At 41.2% G+C, this 24,019-nt stretch overlaps 1 protein-coding gene across 1 annotated transcript; it reads left to right on the top strand.

Moving 5' to 3' along the window:
- Positions 1–17,632: 17,632 nt before the first annotated feature.
- On the top strand, positions 17,633–18,262 carry LOC133815287 (uncharacterized). Its single transcript, XM_062248143.1, has one exon. The coding sequence runs from the start codon at positions 17,633–17,635 to the stop codon at positions 18,260–18,262; it is 630 nt and encodes a 209-aa protein (XP_062104127.1).
- Positions 18,263–24,019: the final 5,757 nt, after the last annotated feature.

Raw genomic sequence — 24,019 nt, 5'->3', positions numbered from 1 at the left:
GGTTGATGATTCCCTGAGCTTTTGACATGAATTCGGACAGGGTTTCTGCCCGTCTCCTTTGCATTTCCCCCCATAGCAGGGAGCCGACAGTAAGGCCCGATTGAAGGGCGATCAGCTTCATGTCATCGCTGACCTTGGTTTTTGCAGCAGCTTCCATCATTCTCTGAATGAAAGCTTTGAGGTTCTCAGTGGGTTGCTGTTTGATGTTGGTTAAGGAACCAACCTCCATGTCGTGGTCGCGGGCAGCAATAAACTGCCTCCTAAACGCGGACTGTAGCTCCTTCCAACTGTGGATTGATCCGGGAGCTAATCTTTTCCACCAGTCCTCCGCAGACTTGGTAAGGGTGAGTGAGAAGCACATGCATTTGGCGTCCTCACTGACGCGCGCCACTTGCATCATTTTATTGTATTTAGCTAGGTGGGTACGCGGGTCTGTCCTCCCATCATATAATTCTATGTGAGGCATTTTGAAGTTATCCGGGAGGGACGTTTCCGCGATCCTCCTAATACATGGTTCCGGGTCTTCCTCCTCAGAATCTGACAGGGCCCCACTTTGCTTCCGGACCAGCTTGGTCAAGGCAGCAATCTGTTCCTCGAGCCTCTTCGTATCACTTTCCAGGAGGTCACGTCCCCGGAGCTTGTCATTAATATGATTTCGGAGGTCATCTCCGCGAGGCCGGGCTTTTTCCCCTTTGGCCTTCTCATACTTGGCCTCCAACCTTCTTCTTAGGTCCACCGTGGACCAGCTATCTTCGGAGTGCGAGTTCGCAGCCCGACCGTCCTGATTGACGGAATCACTGGGGCGGTTGTTCCTTCCCCTAGGCCTGGGTGCCTTAGCACCGGGCCCTTTAGGCACAGAGTGCCCCCTTGGGGCTGAAGGGCGTCTGGGCTTAGGAGCGCCAGAGACCTTCTGCGCGCGGGGGGGGCAGTCGGCCTGGTGATTCACGCCTTTAGGAGGTGCAGGGGCGTCAGCGCGCACAGGCTCTCCAACTTTTTCTTTGCCCTTGTTAGGGGCGGCTTTGGATGGTCCAGCAGCGGCTGGATCCGGCATGGGGGCATCAGCACCACCTCGAACAGAGGTATCCTCGTCCGAGTCGCCTAGATCTCCGAACTTACTTTGGAGGCGTTCCATCATGCGTTGCATTCTTTCGGAGACGCGCTCCTGCTCAGCAAGCTTGGCCTTAGTGGCCACTAGTTCTTCGGCTACTTGGACCAGTTCTGGGTCCTTCTCATAGTAGCAGCCGTCCTTGTAATAACCGTCTTGGACATACTCTTCTTCGTCTTCTAAGTATGTTGTATCTTCGGTACTGACCTGATCCTGGCGGGATGTCGGGTCTTCACCTCGGTAGTCTAAGGGTTCGCTCTGCACCACATCTTCCATCACGGTATCGGGGTTGACCGTAGCATTTTTGTCAACAGCAGATTTTCGCGTAGTCACCATCTCTTTAGTACGAAGTGAATACAAAAAACGTACACAGAAAAAGAGCTGACTAACAACTTCCTACAGCTCTCAATGAAAGCACCAAAATGTTTACCGAGTTTTTCGGAAACGAATAACTAACAGAATAATAAAAAGATAAGAACTGTAGAAATACTGAAATGTAACTAAACAAACAGTGTTTTTACGTGGTTCAGGCGTTAACAAGCCCTAGTCCACGAGTCGATGTTATTATACTTGGAAAAGATTACAGTAAGATGGCTGGTGCATAAGAACTTCACACACTCACAATGTTTCTCTCGGGTTCTCTTGAAGAAGATGAAGCTAGAGAGATTTTGGTAGAGTTTTTGCTATCTGATCTCTCCCTCTCCCTTCTTGTAAAAGGAAAGAGTCTTTATAGCTAGGGTTTCGGATTAGGGTTTTTCTCTACGTACATGAGTCTTAATTACACCAGCCATAAATAGGGGATACAATTACTGTAGTAGCATGGCTACCAGACTCTATGTGGGTATATTTACGTGAAAGTATGGGGAACACACAAAGTCAGCCGTCTTTTCCAAGTTGTCAGCGGAACAGTAGGCGAAAAGGTACCCTTAGGCGTGCTGGGATGTGTGCGGCTTTGACCTGACGAGCGTGTCAGGCGGGATCCTGTGTCAGACGGATATCATTCCAAATATGCCTTCTCCCGGACTCGACCGTTCGGTTTTGTTCTGTGCGGGGCACGGAACTGTTTCCGCGGAGACCACTCGAAGAGCCTCTCCTGGAAGGGGCCTCCCCGAGGGGTATCCTTCGGGAGTCCGGGAGAGTTGACGAGTTTCCGTGTTGTGCTTGTTTGGAAGAGTAATCCGGATACTAGACAGGAGAGGCGAAGCCTTTCTGTCCATCCGCGAGCTCTGGTCACCCTCCGTGAAAGACATCGATAATTCTGCTTCCCCGAGGTCATCAATCTAAACGCTATCCGGAAATCTGGATAACACCTGTAATAGCCTAGAAGATGCGTCGCCTGTTCTGTCTCAGCTAGGGTTTTGAAGCCCTAGGGAACGTGTCGCCTCCACATCGCCTCCTAGGAGGCAACACATCGCCGATGCCTTTGATTTGGCACTCCAAGACTTGTCTCAAAACACCTCCAAATGATCCCAAAATTTTGGTAATGTTTGGATACCTTATTGTATCACTTTAGACCTATAAAAGTCACTTTTAGATGCCTTCTACACAATCTCATGTTTTCACTTCTCCTTAAGTGTTTTGCACCTCAATGTGTAAACATCTTAACCATTATATTTAACCTATTTCAACATTCCCCCACTTGGTATATAATCATCTCTTCTTAGCTTAACAATTTTGGTATAAAATAAAGTATCTTTCAATTTGAACTTTATCTTAGTGAAAGTATTACAATGCCTTATCGAAGTTGTTGATACGGTTTTTCGCCAACAGTGAATTATGATAAAATAGCTGGGATGGATTAGTGCTTAATGATAATCCACAATGAGAATGATACTTATAAACACTAGAAAAGAAATATTAAGAACACTTGTCTTTTTACGTGGTTCGGAGGTTAAAATCCCCTTAGTCCACGAGTCTGTATTATTACTATTTGTCTCTCTGAATTTCGACAAAGTTTTTGCATTACAGAAAAAATAGCCACATCCTCTCCCTATCCCATGTCTTAGTATTTATAGAGAAAATCCCTGGATAGGCATTGGGGTCATCACGTGAATCCAAATCCCTCGTGTGACCTGTCTCACACTAAGGATAAATATTACAATTTATCCTAAGGTATGGTATAATCATAAGGTGAAACTGATCATGGGTTATCAGGGATAATCAGATATGTGATGTTTGATCATGCACGATAATATTACGTGTCTGGGATTTCAGGGATTCATGGACATGTAATGTCTGACCACACACATCTATATAATGTATCCAGCTTTATAAAGATCCAGGGAAGTGGCAGATCTCTAGCGCACCTCGAGCTGAGTGTAGCATTAGCTCGTATCTCGGGTGCTATGCTTTATAAACGTTCCTAGTTCGTGCCTATCACTTTGTATTCATCAGCTCGTACTATTTACCTGGGGAATCGCGCTGCCTTTACAGAGGAAATATGGACTTGTGGATCATCTATTACAGTTCTGGGCTAGCCAACTGTATCTGAGCTAACTAAAAGACTTGTGCTGAATTTTAGGACGTACATTTGCCCCCTAAGTCCCTGCTCGTGTTCTATAACGTCATCTTTTGACTTACACGGCATGGCTTTTAAACTTCTGTCGTGATTATCTAGGCTTGCCCATTACTTGAGTACGGGACACGTGGAACACCACGATTGGTGTCTGTTCGGGTTTCGAGGACTACATTAATGGCCTGGTCAACTTTTTGCCGCCGTTTCGTCTTTCAAAACACTATCCTCAGATCTTGGACTGGTTTGATCGGACGGTCGACGTTGTTTTATGCCTTTTATGTATAAAAAAGGGATAGATTAATTTCACAATTCACCACCTTTCATTTGAAAAATTTCATCATCTTCTTTCTTCTGTGTTTTCATACCATCTTCCTTTCCAGAGAAAAGAAAAGCTTTCAAAAACCCCCTGTGCTCAGAATCTTCTGAAGACCCGGCCATTCAGCTGCCCAGGAGTGAGTTTTTCGAACCGTATGAAGTACATCTCTTGCATCGACGATCTTACTTTAAGTCATAACATTCCTTATGGTTTTTTTTTTTCATTATAAATTTATGCATTTTTCTTTCTATATTTCTCTATGCTTCGCCGTAGACGATACTAGGGTGCCTTCTTGTTTTTCTAGCACATAGGTTTCAACCTTAGGATTATATGAAAATTTTGAACTTCTCCTAATGTTGCGACCCTTATGGCATAGGATATTTTCTTGGTAGTTTTTAGGAAATACCCATTTCGTGCATAGAAGATGATAGGTTAGGGTTCAAAACTTTGGTTGCTTAGGGAACACGTTTTCCTTAGTGGCTTTTCTGTAAACCGCCCCCAAGGAAAATAGTGGTCGGATTTTCTGACACTCGGATCCCTAAACGCCAGGGGTCTGCTGGGAAACCTAGGCGTGTAGCGTAGGTAGCGCGTGGCATCACGCCGCGGGCTGCGATTACCTCAGCTCGTGCATTAAAAGCCTTAGCCTTCCTTCGTGCTTTCTTGCCTTTATAAAAATTCTAGGTCACCTACTAAGTGTTCCATCATTCTTGTTCGCCAAGCGATCTAATGGCGCCCAAGAAGAGCGTTCCCAAGAAAAGTGCAGCTGGCTCATCGTCTCAACGAGCCCACAAGGGAAAAGAGGTCACCTCCGAATCCCTTATCCCTCAGTTTGGCCTCGTGGTGGAGGAGGAGGTCGTGGTCGGATCTGACACATTCTTTGAGGTAGAGATAATTGTCTCCAAGATTATGACCCAAGGAAGGGTCAACAAGATAATGTTGTCCCACAACATTGAGGTTGGGACTGGCATCCTCATTGCTTGACCTCCATACGAAGGGGAACGGAGTTGCGCGCCACTCCAGGATGACTTTTCGGCCTGGAGTGATGAGCACTTAAAGGCAGGGGTCTTCCTCCACTTGATCATTATCTTCCTGACTACCTCAATTACATGAAGTTGGCACCGTTTCAGCTCCCCCCAAACTCGTATCGACTGCTGGCGAGGTTGAAGTATCTTTTCCCGAAGCACGAGTGGGAGGTCCCCACCCCGGAAGATATCCTTTACTTCTCATGCCTCAAGGCCAGCCCAGAACAACAAGGGTGAGGTGACGAGTTTTATTATTTGACCCGATTCCCGAACTCTCCCTCGGTCATCGAGCTCCCCAACCATCCCAATGATTATAAAGATCAATTCTTTATGTCGAATGGGTTCCACAACTACGAACATCGCTACTTCAATTGTCCTAGTAATTTTTATTTCCTTTCTTAGCTCGTGAAATTATTCCCTTTGTATCTGGAGTTATCTCTCGTCTGTATACTAACTGAGTAGTATTTTCATGCAGCCATTTTTACGAGGATGGCCAAATTTGTGACCCTCGGGGGTCAGTATGATACTCTATCGAGGCTTCCGCCTAGCGAGAAGGATTACCGCCAGCTCGTGTCCGACGACACGATGTTGGCGTGTAAGTTAATTACTGAAGGCCAGACTCTAGCCTTGAGAAGAACACGGGCTAACTTCCTGGTAGTCCGTTAGCTCCCGCCAATCCTCGAAGGGGGTGCTGATGTCGATGAAGGTGAAGAGCAAGAAGAAGACGAGGTACCTCACGTGTGGAAGAGGCAAGCTCCCAAGGCTGTTCAGGAACCTGATGTAGAGCGAGCTTTATCGGGGACAGCAGTCGGCCCCTTCGGCCAAGGTAACCCTACCCCTATAGGGACTTAGATAGGGCTGTCGCCGACCTTAGGTTAGTCAGGTTTAATCCAAACCAGCTCGTCCATCGTCACCCCCATGATCTCGACCGTAACATAACCCTGCTTCAGTGCGTGGATCATTTAGTGTTACGCCATGACATGGGCCATCTTAAAGGCACTGTAGTTGTAGACAATACCCTATCCTTTAGGCAGCCCTTTTTGAAGAGTACGGGACCAACCTTAGGTCGCGGCCCTCCCTGCTCAAGGGTATCCTTGCCCCTGGACTTAGGCAATACGTAGACGAGTTCAGCCCCGAGATAGAACCTAAGCCTGCACCTCCCCTAATCCAAGAAGTTGTAGAGTTAGGCTCCCTCTCTCCTATAGTGGTTCTGAGGCCAGAGGTCGTGGCAATAGACTCCTCCTCTAGCTCGGAGGGTAGGACATTTTGTTATATCGTATACATGTATACACATTTTATGTAAACTGATGACTTTGTATGTATATTAACGTCCTTCCCTCTCTTTTTCAGGCAAGGAGATGACATAACCAGGGGTTCCCGACATCGCACGATTTTCCAGGAGGGAAAATCCAGCCTGGAGCCACTCGTAAAGAAGCCCTGGTTTACAGCAAAGAAGGTGCCTCCTGCGGCAAGGACGACCTCCAAATCCCCGGCTAAGGGAAAATGCTAGAGCTCGGCAGCTCCAGTTGCTGCTGCTCAAGAGAAAATAGGTTCGCCTCCGCCTCCTCCTCGGTTTCCACCCGCCTTTGCTCGGGATCAGGTAGCACAAGCTGATCCCCCAGCACCTATCGTCCTCGCTGCCACCGTACGCATTCCAGTCAATGCCCAGGACCTGGAGAAGATCTCGGACACCTTTCGGGGAACTCTCTACGAGACAGCTAACCATACGGTGGAGCATTTTTACAAGGCCAGTCCGAAGGACCTGAGGGTGATCGAGGAGAGGATCCCAGAGAACGTCATGGAGTCTGCGCTGGGGATGAACCTTACCGTACACCAACTTTCCTTAGCCGAACATACTCTTTTGATTTTATCCCAGTGCATGTCTAAATTGCTTCCTTACTTTTTGTAGGTGGTCTTGGCCCAGCACTGCAACATAGCTTGGGCCAGGGCTAGGAATGAAGAGCTTCAGGCTGCTTAGACAGCCTTGACTGCCACCCAGACTTCCCTTACAACTGCTCAACAAGGCAAGCTGGACGCTAAGGCTGCTCTTGCAGCGTCTCAAGAGGGCGAGCAGGCTGCCTTGGCTGCTTTGCAAACCGAGCTCACAGAGGCCAAAGCCAAGCAATTGGAGGCCGAGACTGCTGCTAAGGAGGAGAAGGTGGCCTCGTTAACCTCCATGGAAGGCATGTTGTACCATTGCTGGGCCTTCAACCAAGATGGTAACTTCTCTTTCCTAGCTTCTGAGGTGTGTGATCTATACCTCGAGAAGTTCAAGGCTCGGATCCTACAAGAGCAGTCTGAGACCGGGGAGGCCTCCACCACTGACGAGTAGGATATCGAGGAGGTAACGTCCTCAGAGCGCCCTGGAGGGTCTTAATTTTCCTTCGTCTTTATTCACCTTATATATGTTTTTTTTTGTAAACATTTGCTATTTTGGCCCGGTGAGAGGTTATTTTCCTCGAGACAATTTATTTATAATTGGAATACCTACTTTTTTATCTACCTGTCTTTTCCTTGATTTTTCTTATGTTTATGACTTGTACATTCAAAATCTTAAAAATTAATTTTAGATCGGGATAGATATTTTAATTTTGGTTACAACCAAAATTAATGTTTGATTTATATCCTACCTGTTAAGTATCAGGCCTTGGACCCGGTTATATCCGGAATTTTGAATATTCCAAACTTAGTTCTTGTTAGGTTTTATTGTTATCCCGAGCTTCTAAGGAAGCCATCAGATTTTCAATTTTGCTAACTTCTAAGTCGTGGACCTGGTCATATCCAGTATTTTTAAATGGTTTAAAACTTAGTTCGTGCTAGGTTTATTGACACCTTGTGTTTTTTGCAAAAAACATTGGTTAATCAATTTTACTAACTTCAGAGTTTTGGACCTGGTTGTATCCAGGATAGTTTTGTACCTGGTTATATCCAAGATTTTTAATGATTTAGAACTTAGTTCGTGCTAGATTTATTGACATCTTGTGTTTTCCCGAAAGAAAACCTCAGTTAATCAATTTTTCTAGCTTCCAAGTTTTAATCCTTCTCGGGTTGTATGCCCCCAAGTAATCAGAAAGTGAACTTTCTTGTTTCCTTTGGACAAATGCTATTACATGAACTAATACATAAAAGAAACTATATGAAAGACAAGAAATACACAATGATTCTTTTATTTCTTAATCAAACGACTTTTATAACTAAGCCTTACATAGACGAATGGTATCATCATTGATAATACTTCTTTAGGTGCACATCATTCCAGGTCCGTGGGACAATTTCTCCATTAAGTTGAGCTAATTTGAAGGTTCCCTCATGTACGACCTCCACTATTTTATAGGGCCCTTCCTAGCTCGGACCCAAGGCACCGTCTTTGGGGTCCTTGTTTTCCAAAAAGACCCTCTGGAGTACCAGGTCGCCCAAACCAAAGATACGCCTCCTGACCTTGGAATTAAAATAACGAGTGGTTTTTTGCTGGTAGTGCACGAGCTGTAGCTACGAATCCTCTAATTTTTCATCAATTAGGTCGAGAGATGCACTGAGCAACTCATCATTCCGCTCCTGGCTGAAGGTCTGGAGTCTGTTCATGGCTATCTTTGTTTTGACGGGAAGGACGACCTTACTTCCAAAAGTTAGGGAGAAAGGGGTGTACCCCGTAGAAGTTCAGGGGGAGGTCTGGTACGCCCATAGTACCTACGGGAGTTGCTCAGGCCAGACTCCCTTGGCCTCGTCTAACCTTTTCTTAAGGCTTGCTTTTAGGGTCTTATTCACGACTTCGACCTGCCCATTGACTTGTGGGTAGGTAATCGAAGAGAAACTTTTAATTATGCCGTGCCTCTCACAGAACTCAGTGAAGAGATCACTATCGAATTGAGTCCCATTATCCGATACAATCTTCTTGAGCAGTTCGAATCGGCACACAATACTCTTGACTACAAAGTCAAGGACTCTTTTTGAGGTGATTGTTGCCAGGGGCTCGGCTTCTGCCCACTTTGTGAAATAATCAATGGCTACCACCGCATAGCGAACTCCTCCTTTTCCTGTGGGTAAAGCTCCTATTAAATCAATTCCCCATACCGCAAATGGCCATGGGGATGAGATCATTTTTAGCTCGACTGGTGCAGCTCAGTCGACTGTGGCGAACCGCTGGAATTTGTCACACTTTTGGACATAGGAGATGGAATCCTTTGATAAAGTGAGCATATAATATCCATGCCTTAATATTTTTAAGGCCAAGTTTTGCCCCCCAGCATGATCCCCACAGAAGCCTTCATGCACCTCCTATAAAATATTTTTGGCCTCCTCTGGTAGAACACATCGTAGAAGAGGCAAGGAATGGCCACGTCGGTACAACGCTCCATCCACGATTGTAAACCTTGGAGCTTGATAGAGTATCCTCCTCGTGACTTTTCGTTCATTAGGAAACTTCCCTGTTGTAAGATACTCAACTATGGGGGTCATCCAGGTTGGCCTAATGTCGATCACCTCAACCTCCATCGTGCTTCCTGCCACGCTTGGGCTCTCCAAGAATTCCACCGGTACTATGCTCAGAGTCTCGGCTTCTTTTGAGGTAGCGAGTCTCGCCAAAGCATCAGCATTGGCATTCTGTGCTCGATGAGGCCATATTCAAATTCTGATAGCTCTGTCTTCACTTTGGCTAGGTAAGCCACCATCTTGGCCCCCCGCACTTGGTATTCCCCTGACACTTGCTTTATCACGAGCTGGGAATTGCTATAGCACTGGACGACCCTGACCTTCAATTCCTTTGCCACTCTAAGCCCAGCCAACAAATCTTCGTATTCGACTTCGTTGTTTGACGCCTAAAACTCGAACCGTAGGGCGAAGTGGAATTGATGTCCTTCTGGAGAGATCAATATGATCCCAACTCTGGACCCGTTCTCGTTAGATGAACCGTCTACAAATATTTTCCACAATGTCTGTACTGGTTCTCTCAACAGCTCCTCCTGAAACCCGGTGCACTCAGCCATGAAATCAGCCAGGGCTTGGCTTTTGATCATAGTCCGTGGTACGTACAATATTTCGAACTGGCTGAGTTCGATTGCCCATTTTAAGAGACGTCCCGATGCTTCAGGTTTCTACAACACCTGCCTTAAAGGTTGGTCGGTCATGATGTGGATTGAATGGGATTGGAAGTACGGTCTAAGCTTCCTGGAGGCCAGAATAAGGCAGAACGCCATCTTTTCCATTAAGGGATACCACAATTCAGCTCTGAGAAGTCTTTTACTTATATAATATACCAGTTTTTGAACCCGGTCTTCCTCTCGGACCAACACGGCATTGGCTGCATTTTCCGTAACAGCCAAATAAAGAAAAAGGGGCTCCCCCGCCACTGGTTTAGGCAATACTGGTGGCTCAGCCAAATGTGTTTTTAGATCAAGAAATGCCTATTTGCACTCCTCAGTCCATTCAAACTTCTTATTTCCTCAGAGCAGGTTATAGAATGGCAAACACTTGTCAGTGGACTTAGAAATGAACTGATTAAGGGCTGCCACTCTCCCAGTCAAACTCTGGACATCTTTATGCGACCTGGGCGAAGGCATTTCTATTAACGATCTGATTTTTTTGGGGTTCGCCTCTATTCCTCAAGTATTGACTATGAATCCCATAAATTTTCCTGATACTACTCCAAAAGTACACTTCTGGGGATTCAACCTCATATTATATCTCCTTAAGATATAAAAACATTCTTCCAGATCGGGAACATGGTTATCAGCAGTCTTAGATTTTACCAGCATATCATCGACATACACTTCCATGTTTTTCCCAATCTGATCAACGAACATTCTGTTCACCAATTGCTGGTAGGTAGCCCCAGCGTTCTTCAGTCCGAAGGGCATAACTTTATAACAGTAAACATTTATTGGAGTCATAAAGCTAGTATGATCCTAGTCCGCGGGGTTCTTCGCGATCTAGTTATATCCAGAATACACATCCATGAAGGACATGAGCTTGTGCCCCGCAGTGGCATCCACCAACTGATCAATCCTTGCCAATGGGAAGCAATCTTTGGGACAAGCTTTGTTTAAATCGGAGAAATCGATGCAGGTCCATCACTTTCCATTTGGCTTTGGGACCAGGACAGGATTCACGACCCAGATCGGATATTTAGCCTCACGGATAAACCCGTATTTTAATAGCAAAGCTACTTCTTCTTCCAGGGCCTCAACTCAGGTTGTACCTAGACGCCTCTGCTTTTGAGATTTTGCAGGCACACTTTTATCCAAGTTCAGGGTGTGCATGATCACACTCGGGCTTATCCCTACCATGTCTTCATGAGACCAGGCGAAAACATCTAGGATCCCTTGTAAAAAATTTATCAGCTCCATCTTCCTCTCATTGCCGAGATTTTTCCCAAGCTTAACGGCTGTAGAGGCATCTTTGGGATTCGATGTTTACTTCTTCGAGCTCTTCAATAGCTCAGAGCTCAGATTTATCTTCGCCTACTCGTGGATCAATATCATCATTGGGGTAATCCCCCTACCACTGGCTTGCTGAGGTTGTTTCACCCCAGGAGCAGCCCTTACTCCCTAGGATTCCTCGCCTTTGTCCTGTATGGCCATCCTTTGCTACCCGGGTTGTGATTTTCCCTTCATGGAAATGTTGTAGCATTCCCTGGCAGCAAGCTGATCGCCTCGGACAATGCATATTCCTGCAGACGAGGGGAACTTGATCACACGGTGGCAGACATATGTTATGGCTTTGAAGTCCATTAACGTAGGCCGACCCAAAATTGCATTGTACGCGGTCCGACAATTGACGACCACAAACTCGAGAAGCTTGGAAACAGTCCATGGTCCTTCACCCAAGGTTATTACTAATTCGATTGTTCCGATAGCTGCCGATCCCTCACCGGAAAACCCATACAACATCATGGAGGTTGCCTTCAGCTCGATTACGGACAATCCCATTTTTTCTAATGTGAACCTGAATAGGAGGTTCACAGAACTTCCATTATCCACTAGTGTCCTCCTAACCCTTCGGTTGGCGAGCTGGACGGTTATGACTAGAGGATCGTTATGCGGGAATTGGACATGGCTAGCATCTTCTTCAGTAAAACTGATTGGTTGTTTCTCCAATCGCTGTTGCTTGGATAACCGCTGCTCCGGGACAAACTCAACTCCATTGTGAGATCTAAGCTCATTTATATACCTCTTCTGGGCACCTTTGCTCGTGCCTGCTAGATGAGGGCCTCCAGAGATGGTTTTTATCTCTCCCCCTGTTATCATTAATTTAAAAACGTGTCACTAAACATGTATGAGCTGATCAAACTTGCCCTTGCCTTTACCTAGACCACGTAGCACCCGTGAGCCAAGGCCCAACAAGAAAACATAATGTGCAACACAAACATCAATAACAATTAGTAAATTCTTTAAGCATGATCATTCATTAAATATCCCACATTAACCATTCAGCACATACTCAGAATCAAAGATGCAACTAATCACAAATTACATTCAAGCCTCATAATAACCAGGTCACAATAATAGTCAGGGCCAAAAACTTAGGTCGCACCCTCTGTTTACCCCACTGACTCCAGCCCGCTTAAACTGAGCTCAGTGCATAATAAGCTGTCCTCGGCTACCAGTGGCCAAGCCGCGCCCTGTGCGCTAGTGTAACCCTTGAAACTCTTAGGTCGTTGGTTCACTGTTTACATGGCATAATACCATCCTTTCAAGTATACATATTAGGGAGCCCTTAGTCCCATTACAAATACACAACCGGGTGCAGTTTTCTTACCTTTAGCTTTTAAGTTCACTGATCACGAGCGACGCTCCTCAAGCACGATCTGTTCCCGAGCCCTAGCTTTAACACCTAGTCACAACCAAGGTATTGGGTTCCATTAATATTCAAGTAAAGGTCTTCGGGTACAATACTAGCTCCTGGGAGATCAAATTCCACCAAGCACCGTGGGGAAATCAGTCCCGAGCACCCTAGGCTAGACTCCCGAGCCTAAAATCCCCAAATAATCAAGAATGCCCCTAAGGGATGCAGCCCTTGAAGCCTAGTCACGGCCTGCCTCTAAAACAGAACCAAGCCCCCTCCCAGAGAGTAGACACGCGCCGCGGCGCTTCCCTTTGGCCGAGCCTCCTTTGCATGCTAGGGCCGCTACGCTCTAGAACAGAGTCGCGACCCTTCCCTTCGTGCCCAGAAAATTCACCATTTCTAGCATCCTAACCCCATCTAAAACCATTCCAAAGCATCCTAACTCAAGATCCATTAATCACAAAACTTTTATCATGACTCTAACAACATAATCCAACAGAAATTCAGCCCAAAAACCTACTAAAACCCCATTTTGATTCTTTGAAACCCAGCAACTCTAAACACCAAAACCAGTCATGGAAACACTATAATTCAGCCATTAAACCTTAAATTCGTGCTTACCTCAGCTGCAAAACCACTCCTCCAAGAGATTTCTGGGCTAACTTCCAAAGTTTTAACTTCAATCTAATCTTCAAATCCAAAAACCCAAAACCTCTTAGAACACACTAAAAAACACAGAATTTCAACCACAAAAAATGGGATTGAATGCTTACTTCAACCTTGATTAAGTTCCTTTGACAACCCTTGAGCTAATCCTCTAAATCCCAGCTCTAGTCTTCAGAATTCTAGCCTCAATTCAATGCTCTATTGTTGTTTGCTATTTTTTTCCTTTTAGAGAGAAAGAAAGAAAGAAGGAGAGGGTCGGTCTATTTTATGTTCCACTGTTTTCTAAAATTTTCTTAAGTCTATTCTTAAGCAATAAAGCTAATCCCAAAGCTCGAGGTACCGGAAACGTCCCCGAGGGCAAAATGGTAAATTTCCCCAATATTCCCGCCTAAGCTTTCTATCCTCAAATATATCTCTATATATTTATTTCCATAACCCAATAGTCTAAATAACTACCCGATACCTAAGATACCCCTGACTTATCCAAAGTCAAATACTAAGCCTCGTTGTGACTTTTCCCGCTATCTAGCTCCCTAGGATCGCCTCAAGTCGCTCACTGCAAATCTACCCACATAATAATCTGGTTCTAACAGATATAGTATTTAACCACATTTATATTCAAATAATCATACAAGCATGCATTGAATCAATAAATTCACTCATAAGTCAATTATGCCCTCCCGACACACAAATCAGGGCCCTTAAGCCATATTAGTAATTTTGGGTCGTTACAGTTCAAGTCGGGACTTAGTTGGAAACTCATAGAAATAGTTATGAATTTTATAAGTTTAACCTATAGTTTAAGAATATTAATTATAACATAAGATTTGATTCATATTGCTGGTCCTAGGTGTATTATTTATTATAACCTAAAGTTTAGATAGAGCCAATAAGAATATAACACTTTTCATAAGCATGATTATTAGGGAATTAGAGTTTGTTATTTTATGGTTAGTTAAGAAATTTGTGGATTAGGTTGTTATTTAGATAATTAAATAGATTTTCCCGTAACTTTAGGGTACTGTAACTTCTGACCTATTTTTGACGAAGTTGTATTATGAATTTCGAAAAATAGTATTTCTAGAAAGTTGTAGATAATTGAATTAGCTTTCTAATGGTATAATGGTCTAAATCAGAGTCCTATAGCTCCAGTTATGTTGATTTTGCTACAGGTGAGTTTAGAGTTATGAGATTTAGGAAGTTAGAAGTTAGGATTCTATTTTTTTTTTAATTTTTAAAACAAGCTTTGACTCCTTAGACCTACCTCTGAACGATTTGACCGAGTCCTAAGCCTTTAACTGAAGAATATTCAAATATTTTCAATTAAATTCATTATTTTTATTAAAAGCCAAAAAGAAGATTTTTATTCCTAGAACCCTAGAAATAGGACTTAGAACCCAACCCTTCCATTCACTCTTCAGCTGTGATCAGACTCCAAGGTGCTAGTGAGACCTTTAGAGTGATAAACACTTGGGTTGGGAAAAATCTTTGCCATTCCTAAGCTTTATAAAATACTTGGGAAGTGAGGTTTAGTGTATTTCGGTATTGGAGTTAGACCAATCTATAAGGTCAACTAATGTACTCCTATTCTTTAAGTCCAATTCTTTAAAACTCCTTAGTTTTCTTTAGTTCCTTTTATTCAGATCCTAACTTTCGTTATTGGTTCTTGATTAGGTTCTTGAAACTTAAGTTCTTTCTTGGTAAGTTTCTTCTTGATGGTTTAGTTTCCGCATTCATTCTTTATTCTTTAGAAATACTCACCATTTGTATTGTTGGTTTTAGGAGTGTTCCAAATCCCGTCCTTGTTCTCATATCTCGGTGTTGGTAAGGAAAATAGGATAGATTTTATGTGCTTATATGTTATGTTATGTTTATGTTATGTTATGTTATGATATGTTATGTTATATGTTTATGCTATGATATGTATATGTATGATATGTTTTAGTTCTTGGGTATATGTTTTGTTTAGATAACAAGCATATAATTTGTTTAGATAACAAGTCCCGATAGTATATTCCTTGGGCATATGATTTGTTTAGATAACAAGCCCCATAAATTTATATGACTTGTTTAGATAACAAGCCCCATAAATTTACATGACTTGTTTAGATAACTAGCCCTATAGAATTATGGGCATATGATTGCCTAGCTGGCAAGCCCCAAGATGTATGATGACCATTGTAATAGATGTTTTTGTAGCCATATGTTTTATAGTGTATGCTTATGATATATGATATATGTTTTAGATAGTCTTATGTTCTTTTATAGTATTTGATGTAGTCTTATGCTTATGTTTACGATGTATGTTTTGTTTTTAGTAGATTTTCCTTATTGGGCATTAGGCTCATTCCTTTATTTTAGCATGATGCAGGAAAATTATTATGGAGGCGGAAGAATTCTTGGTAGCATGGCATGTGTGTTGAGGATGAGTGGAATGGATGGGCTACGTGTCGATCGAGGATGACTTTTATTTTAGTCTTTTGAGTAATTCTGCTTTTAATTTTTTTCTTTGAACTTGTTTTTAAAGCTATGTTTTATGTTTTGTAAACAATGGGATCTCATACCATATCACATTTTATTTTGCATTTTTAATAAAGACATGCTATTTCTTATAGCACCAGTTATTTGCTAAGTTCAATAAATGTGAATTTTGGTTAGACAAAGTAGCTTTATTGGGCAATACCGTGTCAAAGGATATAGTTTCGTCGAATTTAGCTAAGATTGAGGCTGTGAGATATTGGCCTCAACCTAAGAACGCATCTGAGGTTAGAAGTTTCTTGGGATTGGCAGGATACTACAAAAGATTTGTCGAAGGATTTTCTACGATTGCAACATCCTTGAAGATTTTGACACACAAGCAAGAAAAGTTTGTTTGAATTGAACAATGCAAAGAAAGTTTTCAAAGCTTGGAAAACATATTGGTATCCGCTCCAATTTTCTGTGTGCCAATAGAGGAATGACAGTTTGTGGTATACTGCAATACCTCTAAGAATGGATTAGGATGCGTATTAATGCATGAAGATAAAGTGGTGGCCTACGCCTCGAGACAACATAAAAAGTATGAGCAAAGGTACCCTACTCATGACTTGGAGTTGGCAGTTGTAGGTTTTTCTCTTAATATTTGGAGGCACCATCTTTATGGAGAAAAGTGCAAAAATAACACAAACCACAAGAGTTTAAAGTATTTCTTCACTCAAAAGGAGTTGAACATGAGGCAACGAAGGTTGTTGGAGCTTGTGAAAGACTATGACTGTGAGATATGATACCACCCATGAAAGACTGATGGTAGATGCTCTGAGAAAGTGTAGTTATGGGAGCGCCTCTGCAATTAGTGGGATAGAGATGCCACTACAAAAGGAGATTGTTAGGGTGAGAATTGAGCTAGTGACTGGGAGTAGGTCAAGCCTCACCCTACAATTGACCTTACTGGAGCAGATCAAGGAAAAATAGAAATGTGATGAAGTGTTAGCAAAGCAAGAAGTATTGATTCAAAAGGATGGCGACAATGATTTCACTATGTCTAGTGGGGGATTAATGCGTTACAAGGACCGAATATGTGTGTCGAATGACAAGAAGCTTAAGACAAGATCATGAAAGAGGCACACACCTTACCATACTCCCTACACCCTGGGTCTACTAAGATGTATAATGACTTGAAGATACTATATTGCTGGCCAGGGATTAAGAAGGACATAGTTGAATATGTTGCTAAATGCCTAACTTGCCAACAAGTTAAGGTCGAACATTAGAGACCATCTAGGTTACTGCAACTTATTAGTAGCCCAGAATAGAAATGGGAAGACATAGCCATGGACTTTGTGGCGGGATTGTCAAGGACCACAAAGCAGCATGACTCAGCCTGGGTGATTATTGATCGAAGCCCAAAGTTTGCACAATTTCTTCCAGTTAAGACAACTTATATTGCAGATCAGTATGCATAGATTTATGTAAAGGAAATCGTGCGATTTCACAAAGTAACAAACTCCATCGTATCAGATAGAGGTTCAATATTTACCTCAAATATCTAGAAGAGTCTACAAAGGGTTATTGGTACCTGGTTGAAATATAGTACCACATTTCATCCTCAAACTGATGGGCAATCTGAACGAACAATTCAAATCCTAGAAGATAAATTATGATCTTGTGTGCTTGAATTTTTGGAGTCTTGGAGCGACTACTTACCGCTAGTGGATTTTTCTTACAACAATAGTTACCAGTCGACTATTGGGATGGCTCCCTATGAGATGATACATGGGCAAAAATACAAGTCACCGCTTCATTGGGATGAAGTAGGTGAAAGACAAAACTTGGGTTCGGAAGTAAGTACGGAAGCTAGTGAGGCGGTGGAGAATATCAGGAAAAGGATGTTGACTGCCCAAAGTAGACAAAAGAGTTATGCAGACCCAAAGCAACGAGATATTGAGTTCATAGTGGGCGACCATGTTTTTCTAAGAGTGTTGCCCATGAAGGGAGTTATGCGTTTTGGGAAGAAGGGTAAGATAAGCTCGAGATTCATAGGTTCATTTGAGATTTTGGACAGAGTTGGGTCGGTGGCCTATCGTTTAACTTTACTGCTAGCCCTATCAGAGACGCATAACATCTTTCACATTTTCATGTTTCAGAAATACGTGTCAGATCCATCCCATGTGTTGAATTACGAGCTGTTAGAGTTGAGACAGGACCTGTGCTATGGTGAGCAGCCAATGATAATCTTAGAAAAGGGAAACAAGGAACTGAGATTCAAGAAGATTCCATTAGTCGAGGTCCTGTGGAAGAGTTTGGCAAGAGAAGCTAGCTGGGAGTTGGAGGAATACATGAGAAAGCAATACCCTGAGCTGTTTGGTGAGTCGAATTTCTAGGAGGAAATTCCTTTTAAGGATGGTATATTGTAATACCCGGTCACACAAATTAAATTATTTTATTTATTTTATTATTGTTCATTGACTTATTTTAATTGCTTACTTGTCATTTGAATGTTGTTCTAATTGATTTAATTTATTTTACCAATATTAATTTTTGTTAGTTTCCATTTATATGTGATTTGCGTGTGCTTGTGGTGAATTGAGTGTGTGAGAGGAGAAGAGAAGGTGAGTGTGAACTCAATTTTGGTACAATGAATGACAAGAAAGAATCAGGGATGACATTTATGGTGACTATGTGACTAGTTATTTCCCTACAAAATTTCAAACATTGGGGAGCAAATTGAAGTATATTTTATTATCTATAATTGCTAATTTAGAATTTAATGCCATGAAGATGATGAGCTGATTTTTGGGAGCTTATTAGAGGCAATTTCAAAAATCAAAAGGAAGAGGGAATCAAGTGAGTGAAATATGGAAACTAGGGAAACATTACCATGATTGATTTGATTTAGGTTCTAATGGTCATTAAGTGTGATTGAGTGATTAAGATCTTGGGTGATTAGGCCATTAAGGGACGTGCAATGCATGACACTGTGACTAGGTTCAAGGTTTTGTGATTAGACTTTGAAAGGATTATGAAAGATTGAGGCTCATAGGAATTAATGGGAATCAATCACCATTAAGGGGATAGGTGGTACCCGCCTATATAAAGAGGTGGTTGCTTCTCATTTTTCTTCCCACACAAAAAGGAGAAGTGAGCTAGAGAGTGGCGTGAAACAAAGAGAAAAGGAAAGCTAGAGGGTGGCATGAGAAATAGAGAAGGAAGGCAAGACTGAGGCTCGGGATTTTGGGAGAAAGAATAGAAAAGTAATCGAGATTTAGTAGGCTTTTGTAATTAGTCTCTTCATGATTTCTTCTTAGATATTTGATGGTTATCTAAGATCTGCCATCTTGATGGTTTAGAGGTGTTTAATCGATACAACAAGAGGGTGTGGTTGAAATCCCCTCCACCTCACTTATCCATATCTAATCATTATATTCCATTAATTTCAATCAAGAAAAATAATACAAATAAATGAAAAGTTACCCACTCAACTCTTCTCTATAGCTCATGCTACTCTCCCTCTCTCTCCATCCTTTCTTTTCTTTTAAAAAAAATAAGGAAATTAATATGCATGGAAATCTAATGCATCCTCACTATGCATACTATGTACATGCCCACACACAAGTACACAAGTCCACCACTACTAATCATGCACTCTCATGTACCCATTCAAAGCTCATGCACAAAGTTCACAAAATAATTTAAATAAATAAAACAACTGAAATTCAATTAATACATTTAACACTAAACACTCAAATAATTAAATTAAAATTTCTATCACTTAAACAAACAATAAATTAAAAAAAAAAATTGGTGCACTACAATATACCCTCCTTAAAATGAATTTTGTCCCAAAATTCTTTCTTACTAAATAACTCGGGGTATATTTCTCTCATGTCTTTCTCCAACTCCCATGTTGCCTCACTCTCTATACTATTCTTCCACGGGACCTTAACTAATAGAGTCTTCTTGAACCTCAGTTCCTTGAATCCTTCTTCGATGATACGCTCAGGCAGCTCATCATAACTCATGTTCTGCTTCAGCTATAATTGTTCATAATTCAAGACATGGGAGGGATATGACACGCACTTACGCAACATCGAGATGTGAAGGACGTTATTTGCTGTAGGGAGTGCTAGGGCAGTGCCAAATGGTACGCAACTTGCCCAAATCTGTCCAAACTCTCAAATGGACAAATATGTCTCGGGCTAAACTTCCATTTCTTGCCAAAACTCATAACTCCTTTCATTGACGAGACTCTCAAAAGTACAAAATCACATACTCACTGTTGGTACTAAAAGTGTAAATCAGAGTTAAGCAGCGGAAATTGGGTTTTTAAAAATTTATTAATACCAGCCAGGATCATACATATATAGATATATTAAATCACATACAAATAGATTAGAGATTACCTCTTGAAGCCTATCAAATCATAGGTTCGGAAATCCCTGTGTGTGGCGCCACTCAGTGTGTAATACGTTGAGTGGCGTTAGCCATATTTGGGTTTTCCTTAATTTTCTTAATTGTTTATTTAATTAATATTTAAAGTATATTTATCCCAAAATAAATATCAGTTGATTCAAAATTAAATTTATCTTAAAATACCAGTTTTAAATAAATGAATAAATATCTTATTATAAACAATATAATTATTAATCTCTCTTTATATTAATTCAAACACGATTAATATTTATTTTAACATATAGTTTTTCAAAATAAAAACTATATAGTTAAATAATTAATTCATAATTAATCAATCCCTATAATTATCACATAATTTTTTCCTTGTCCTAGAGAATTAATTCATTTGCAATTAAGTCTTTCTCTCTACAAATCTTTCTTTTGACATTCTTACCCTTGACAGTGTAGGACAGAGGTGATCTGAGGACCACGAACCTAATCTACATAGCTCCAATAAACCAGATTATTAATTAAACTCTTTAATATAATAATCTTATTTATTAATTCTACGATTACTCCACTATAAATATGGAATTGCACAAGTATTTATAGAATTATATTTACAGAGTTTTCTCTTATAGTCCATTGATATAATCAATAAATGTAGTTTTATCCTCCATTTATTGGTTCGTTAATTAGAGCTGGTCAATGATACCATTTTACCCTTCTAATTACTTCTTGATCCTTAAGTACCACTAATTCACTAGTGAATAATTAATCTATAATCAAATTACAGATTTGAGCTCAATAACTATTCAGTTTTAGAATTAACCCTTAAGGGAACCAATATTCGACCCGTTAGGAAAGTATGGATTCCATTATTGTAAATCATGTTCCCGCCTATTCATGATATTGAATCTCCAAAAAAAAAGTCATTAGACTCATTATAATAAGAAATATTAACGAGTGAATCTAAAGATCCAATAAACACAAGCAGGAGTTCATGAATACTCATGATTTAGACTGATCTACAAATGATCATCTATTATGATAAGAATTAAATCTTTATGTGAAACGGCAAGTTTATAAAAACAATTAATTCTCATCGGTCTTGTTATATATAATCTCTATTATATACAACACATTTACTAAGATGTCTATCCACATCAGTAATCCGAATCTGGATCACTCGCATCCCGTATTCTTAGTAAACCGCACTAGTAACCATTCATTAAAGATTCCCTACTTTAATATGTTACTGACTATTTTATTCATTATATATGATCTTAATTCTCTCATACTAATACAAGATCATATTCTCATGAATGAATAAGGAATTTTCTTGATATTATTATATAATTAATTCAAACATTAATTATAACATTCAAACATAATAAAATTGTACTTTTATTTAAATCAATAAAATGTCTTTACATGCTTTTAGGACATTAATTCTAACAATCTCCCACTTTCCATTAAAGCAAGTGAGGCATCTCCCTTAATCCCATGTTGAATACATGACCCATAAATGACTCTGCAGGAAGTGTCTTGGTAAACGAGTCTGCCAAATTCTGTTCCAACGCTATCTTCATAACAGTCACATCACCTCTGTGCACTATCTCTCTAACCATATGGTATCTCCTTTCTATATGCTTTCCTCTCTTGTGGCTTCTAGGTTCCTTGGACTTAGCTACTGCTCCACTATTGACATAGTACATGATTAGCGGCTTATCCATATCTAGAACTACTTCCAGATCAGTGTAGATCTTCCTCAACCAAACCACTTCCTTAGTTGCTTCACAAGCCGCTATACACTCGGCTTCCATGGTTGAATTTGCAATACTGGATTGTTTAATATTTCTCTAGACTACAACTCCTCCACCAAGAGTGAATACTGATCCAGACGTCGACTTACGACTGTCTTTGTTTGATTGGAAATTAGAATCAGTGTCTCTAGTAGGGTTTAACTCACCCCCTGAATATACAAGAATATAATCTCTCATTCTCCTAAGATACTTGAGAATATGTTTTACTGCAATCTAGTTTTCCAAACCTGGATTTGATTGATAACGACTCACAATCCCTACTGCATAGAATATATCAGGCCTAGTACACAACATAGCATAAATAAGACTCCCAACTGCTTAAGCATAGGGATACTTTCTCATGTCCTCTTCCTCCTGAGGTGTCTTTGGACATTACTCTTTGGAAAGAGTAATTCCATGTCTGGTCGGTAATTGACCTTTGTTGGAATTCTCCATAGAGAACCTTTCAAGCACCTTATCTATATAATTAGCTTGAGAAAGTGCCAAGAGCTTGTTCTTCCTATCTCTTAGGATTCAGATTACTAGAACATAGCTCGCCTCGCCCAAATGTTTCATTTGGAACATTTTGGCTAACCATTTTTTTACGTTTGACAGTGTCTCTACATTGTTGCCAATGAGGAGAATGTCATCCACATAAAGAACTAGGAAAACCACCACTTTTCCTTTGATATATTTGTATACACATGTTTTGTCGACATTCTTTTCAAATCCATATGTTTTAATTGTTTCATCAAATGTGATATTCTAAGATCTAGATGTTTTCTTTAATCCATAAATGGCTTTCAGCAACTTACACACCTTTTGATCTTCCCCATTCTTGATGAATCCTTCTGGTTGTGCCATGTTGATACTGTCATCAAGATAGCCATTAAAGAAGGTTGTCTTGATGTAACGCCCCAACTCCAGGGACCGTTACGGTGCACATTGCAAACAGTGCCAAACTCGCTAATCTAATCGTTTGGCCATAAACGTGTAACTAAGTATGATTAGCAATTTAGGGATTAAAAATTTCGGTTAAGATATAACATTTCACTAGAACGTTTACTGTATACATTGGGATCCCAAAAAATTTAATTTAAAGGTCTATTACAACAAAATATTTACAACCAGTCGATCTAAGCGGCAAAACAGGGTTTAGCCCTGGTTCCTTTCCTTCAAACCTCGGCCGTGGCGGTCGAGCAGCTGCATATGTACACATCGTCACCTAAGCTATCCAACTCAAGGATGGTCCAGCTTTCTTTTGCCTTTACCTGCACCACATAACACCTGTGAGCCGAAGCCCAACAAGAAAACTCATATGCTCATGAACAGTCATATCATGATATCAAATCATATCTGGCATGCCTAGCAAACATAACTTTATTCAAGCATGCAAATAAGTTGAAAACAATGCTGGGGTATCTAGGATAAGAAATCCTGCCCTTTCGAATGGATGACTATCAAGTCAATCCTAATCAGATGAGTGTTTCAACACTTGAGGTTCTGGTAAACCATGCTGAGTGACCAACAAGCAAGTCACTATGGGGCTCAGCACCCAAAGCCATGCATATGATGATCAAAATGATCATACAGAGCTTATAGCTCTGAACAGATGAGTCATTATCACTTTGAGGTTCTAGAAAACCATACTGAGTGATTGGTAAGCAAGTCACTAATTTAAACAGAAGAGTGGCTGCTAAGTAAGCCACTAGCCTTAAACAAAAGAGTGGCTGCTAGGTAAGCCACTTGCCTTTCATATGAGTGATTGATAGGTAAGTCACACAAGCGCTTATAATATTCATCGAACTTGAGGTCGGTCCGGCATTAATGATCTTTGAGTCATTCAATGCAGATATCGATTAGATCTAATCTTTGCTGGCTTGCGTTGAACACACTAAGGCCGTCCTGACTTATGAGTCAGCACTGTGTGACCAGTGCCCAGTA

Source organism: Humulus lupulus, chromosome 2, assembly GCF_963169125.1.
Source record: "Humulus lupulus chromosome 2, drHumLupu1.1, whole genome shotgun sequence".
NCBI classification, from domain to species: Eukaryota; Viridiplantae; Streptophyta; class Magnoliopsida; order Rosales; family Cannabaceae; genus Humulus; species Humulus lupulus.
Note: the sequence above shows the minus strand (reverse complement) of the source record. Positions and strands in the feature narration are given on the sequence as shown.

What these genes read in the sequence shown, in the direction of transcription:
- LOC133815287 (XM_062248143.1), top strand. Translation starts at nt 17,633, where the DNA reads ATGGCTCCCTATGAGATGATACATGGGCAAAAATACAAGTCACCGCTT.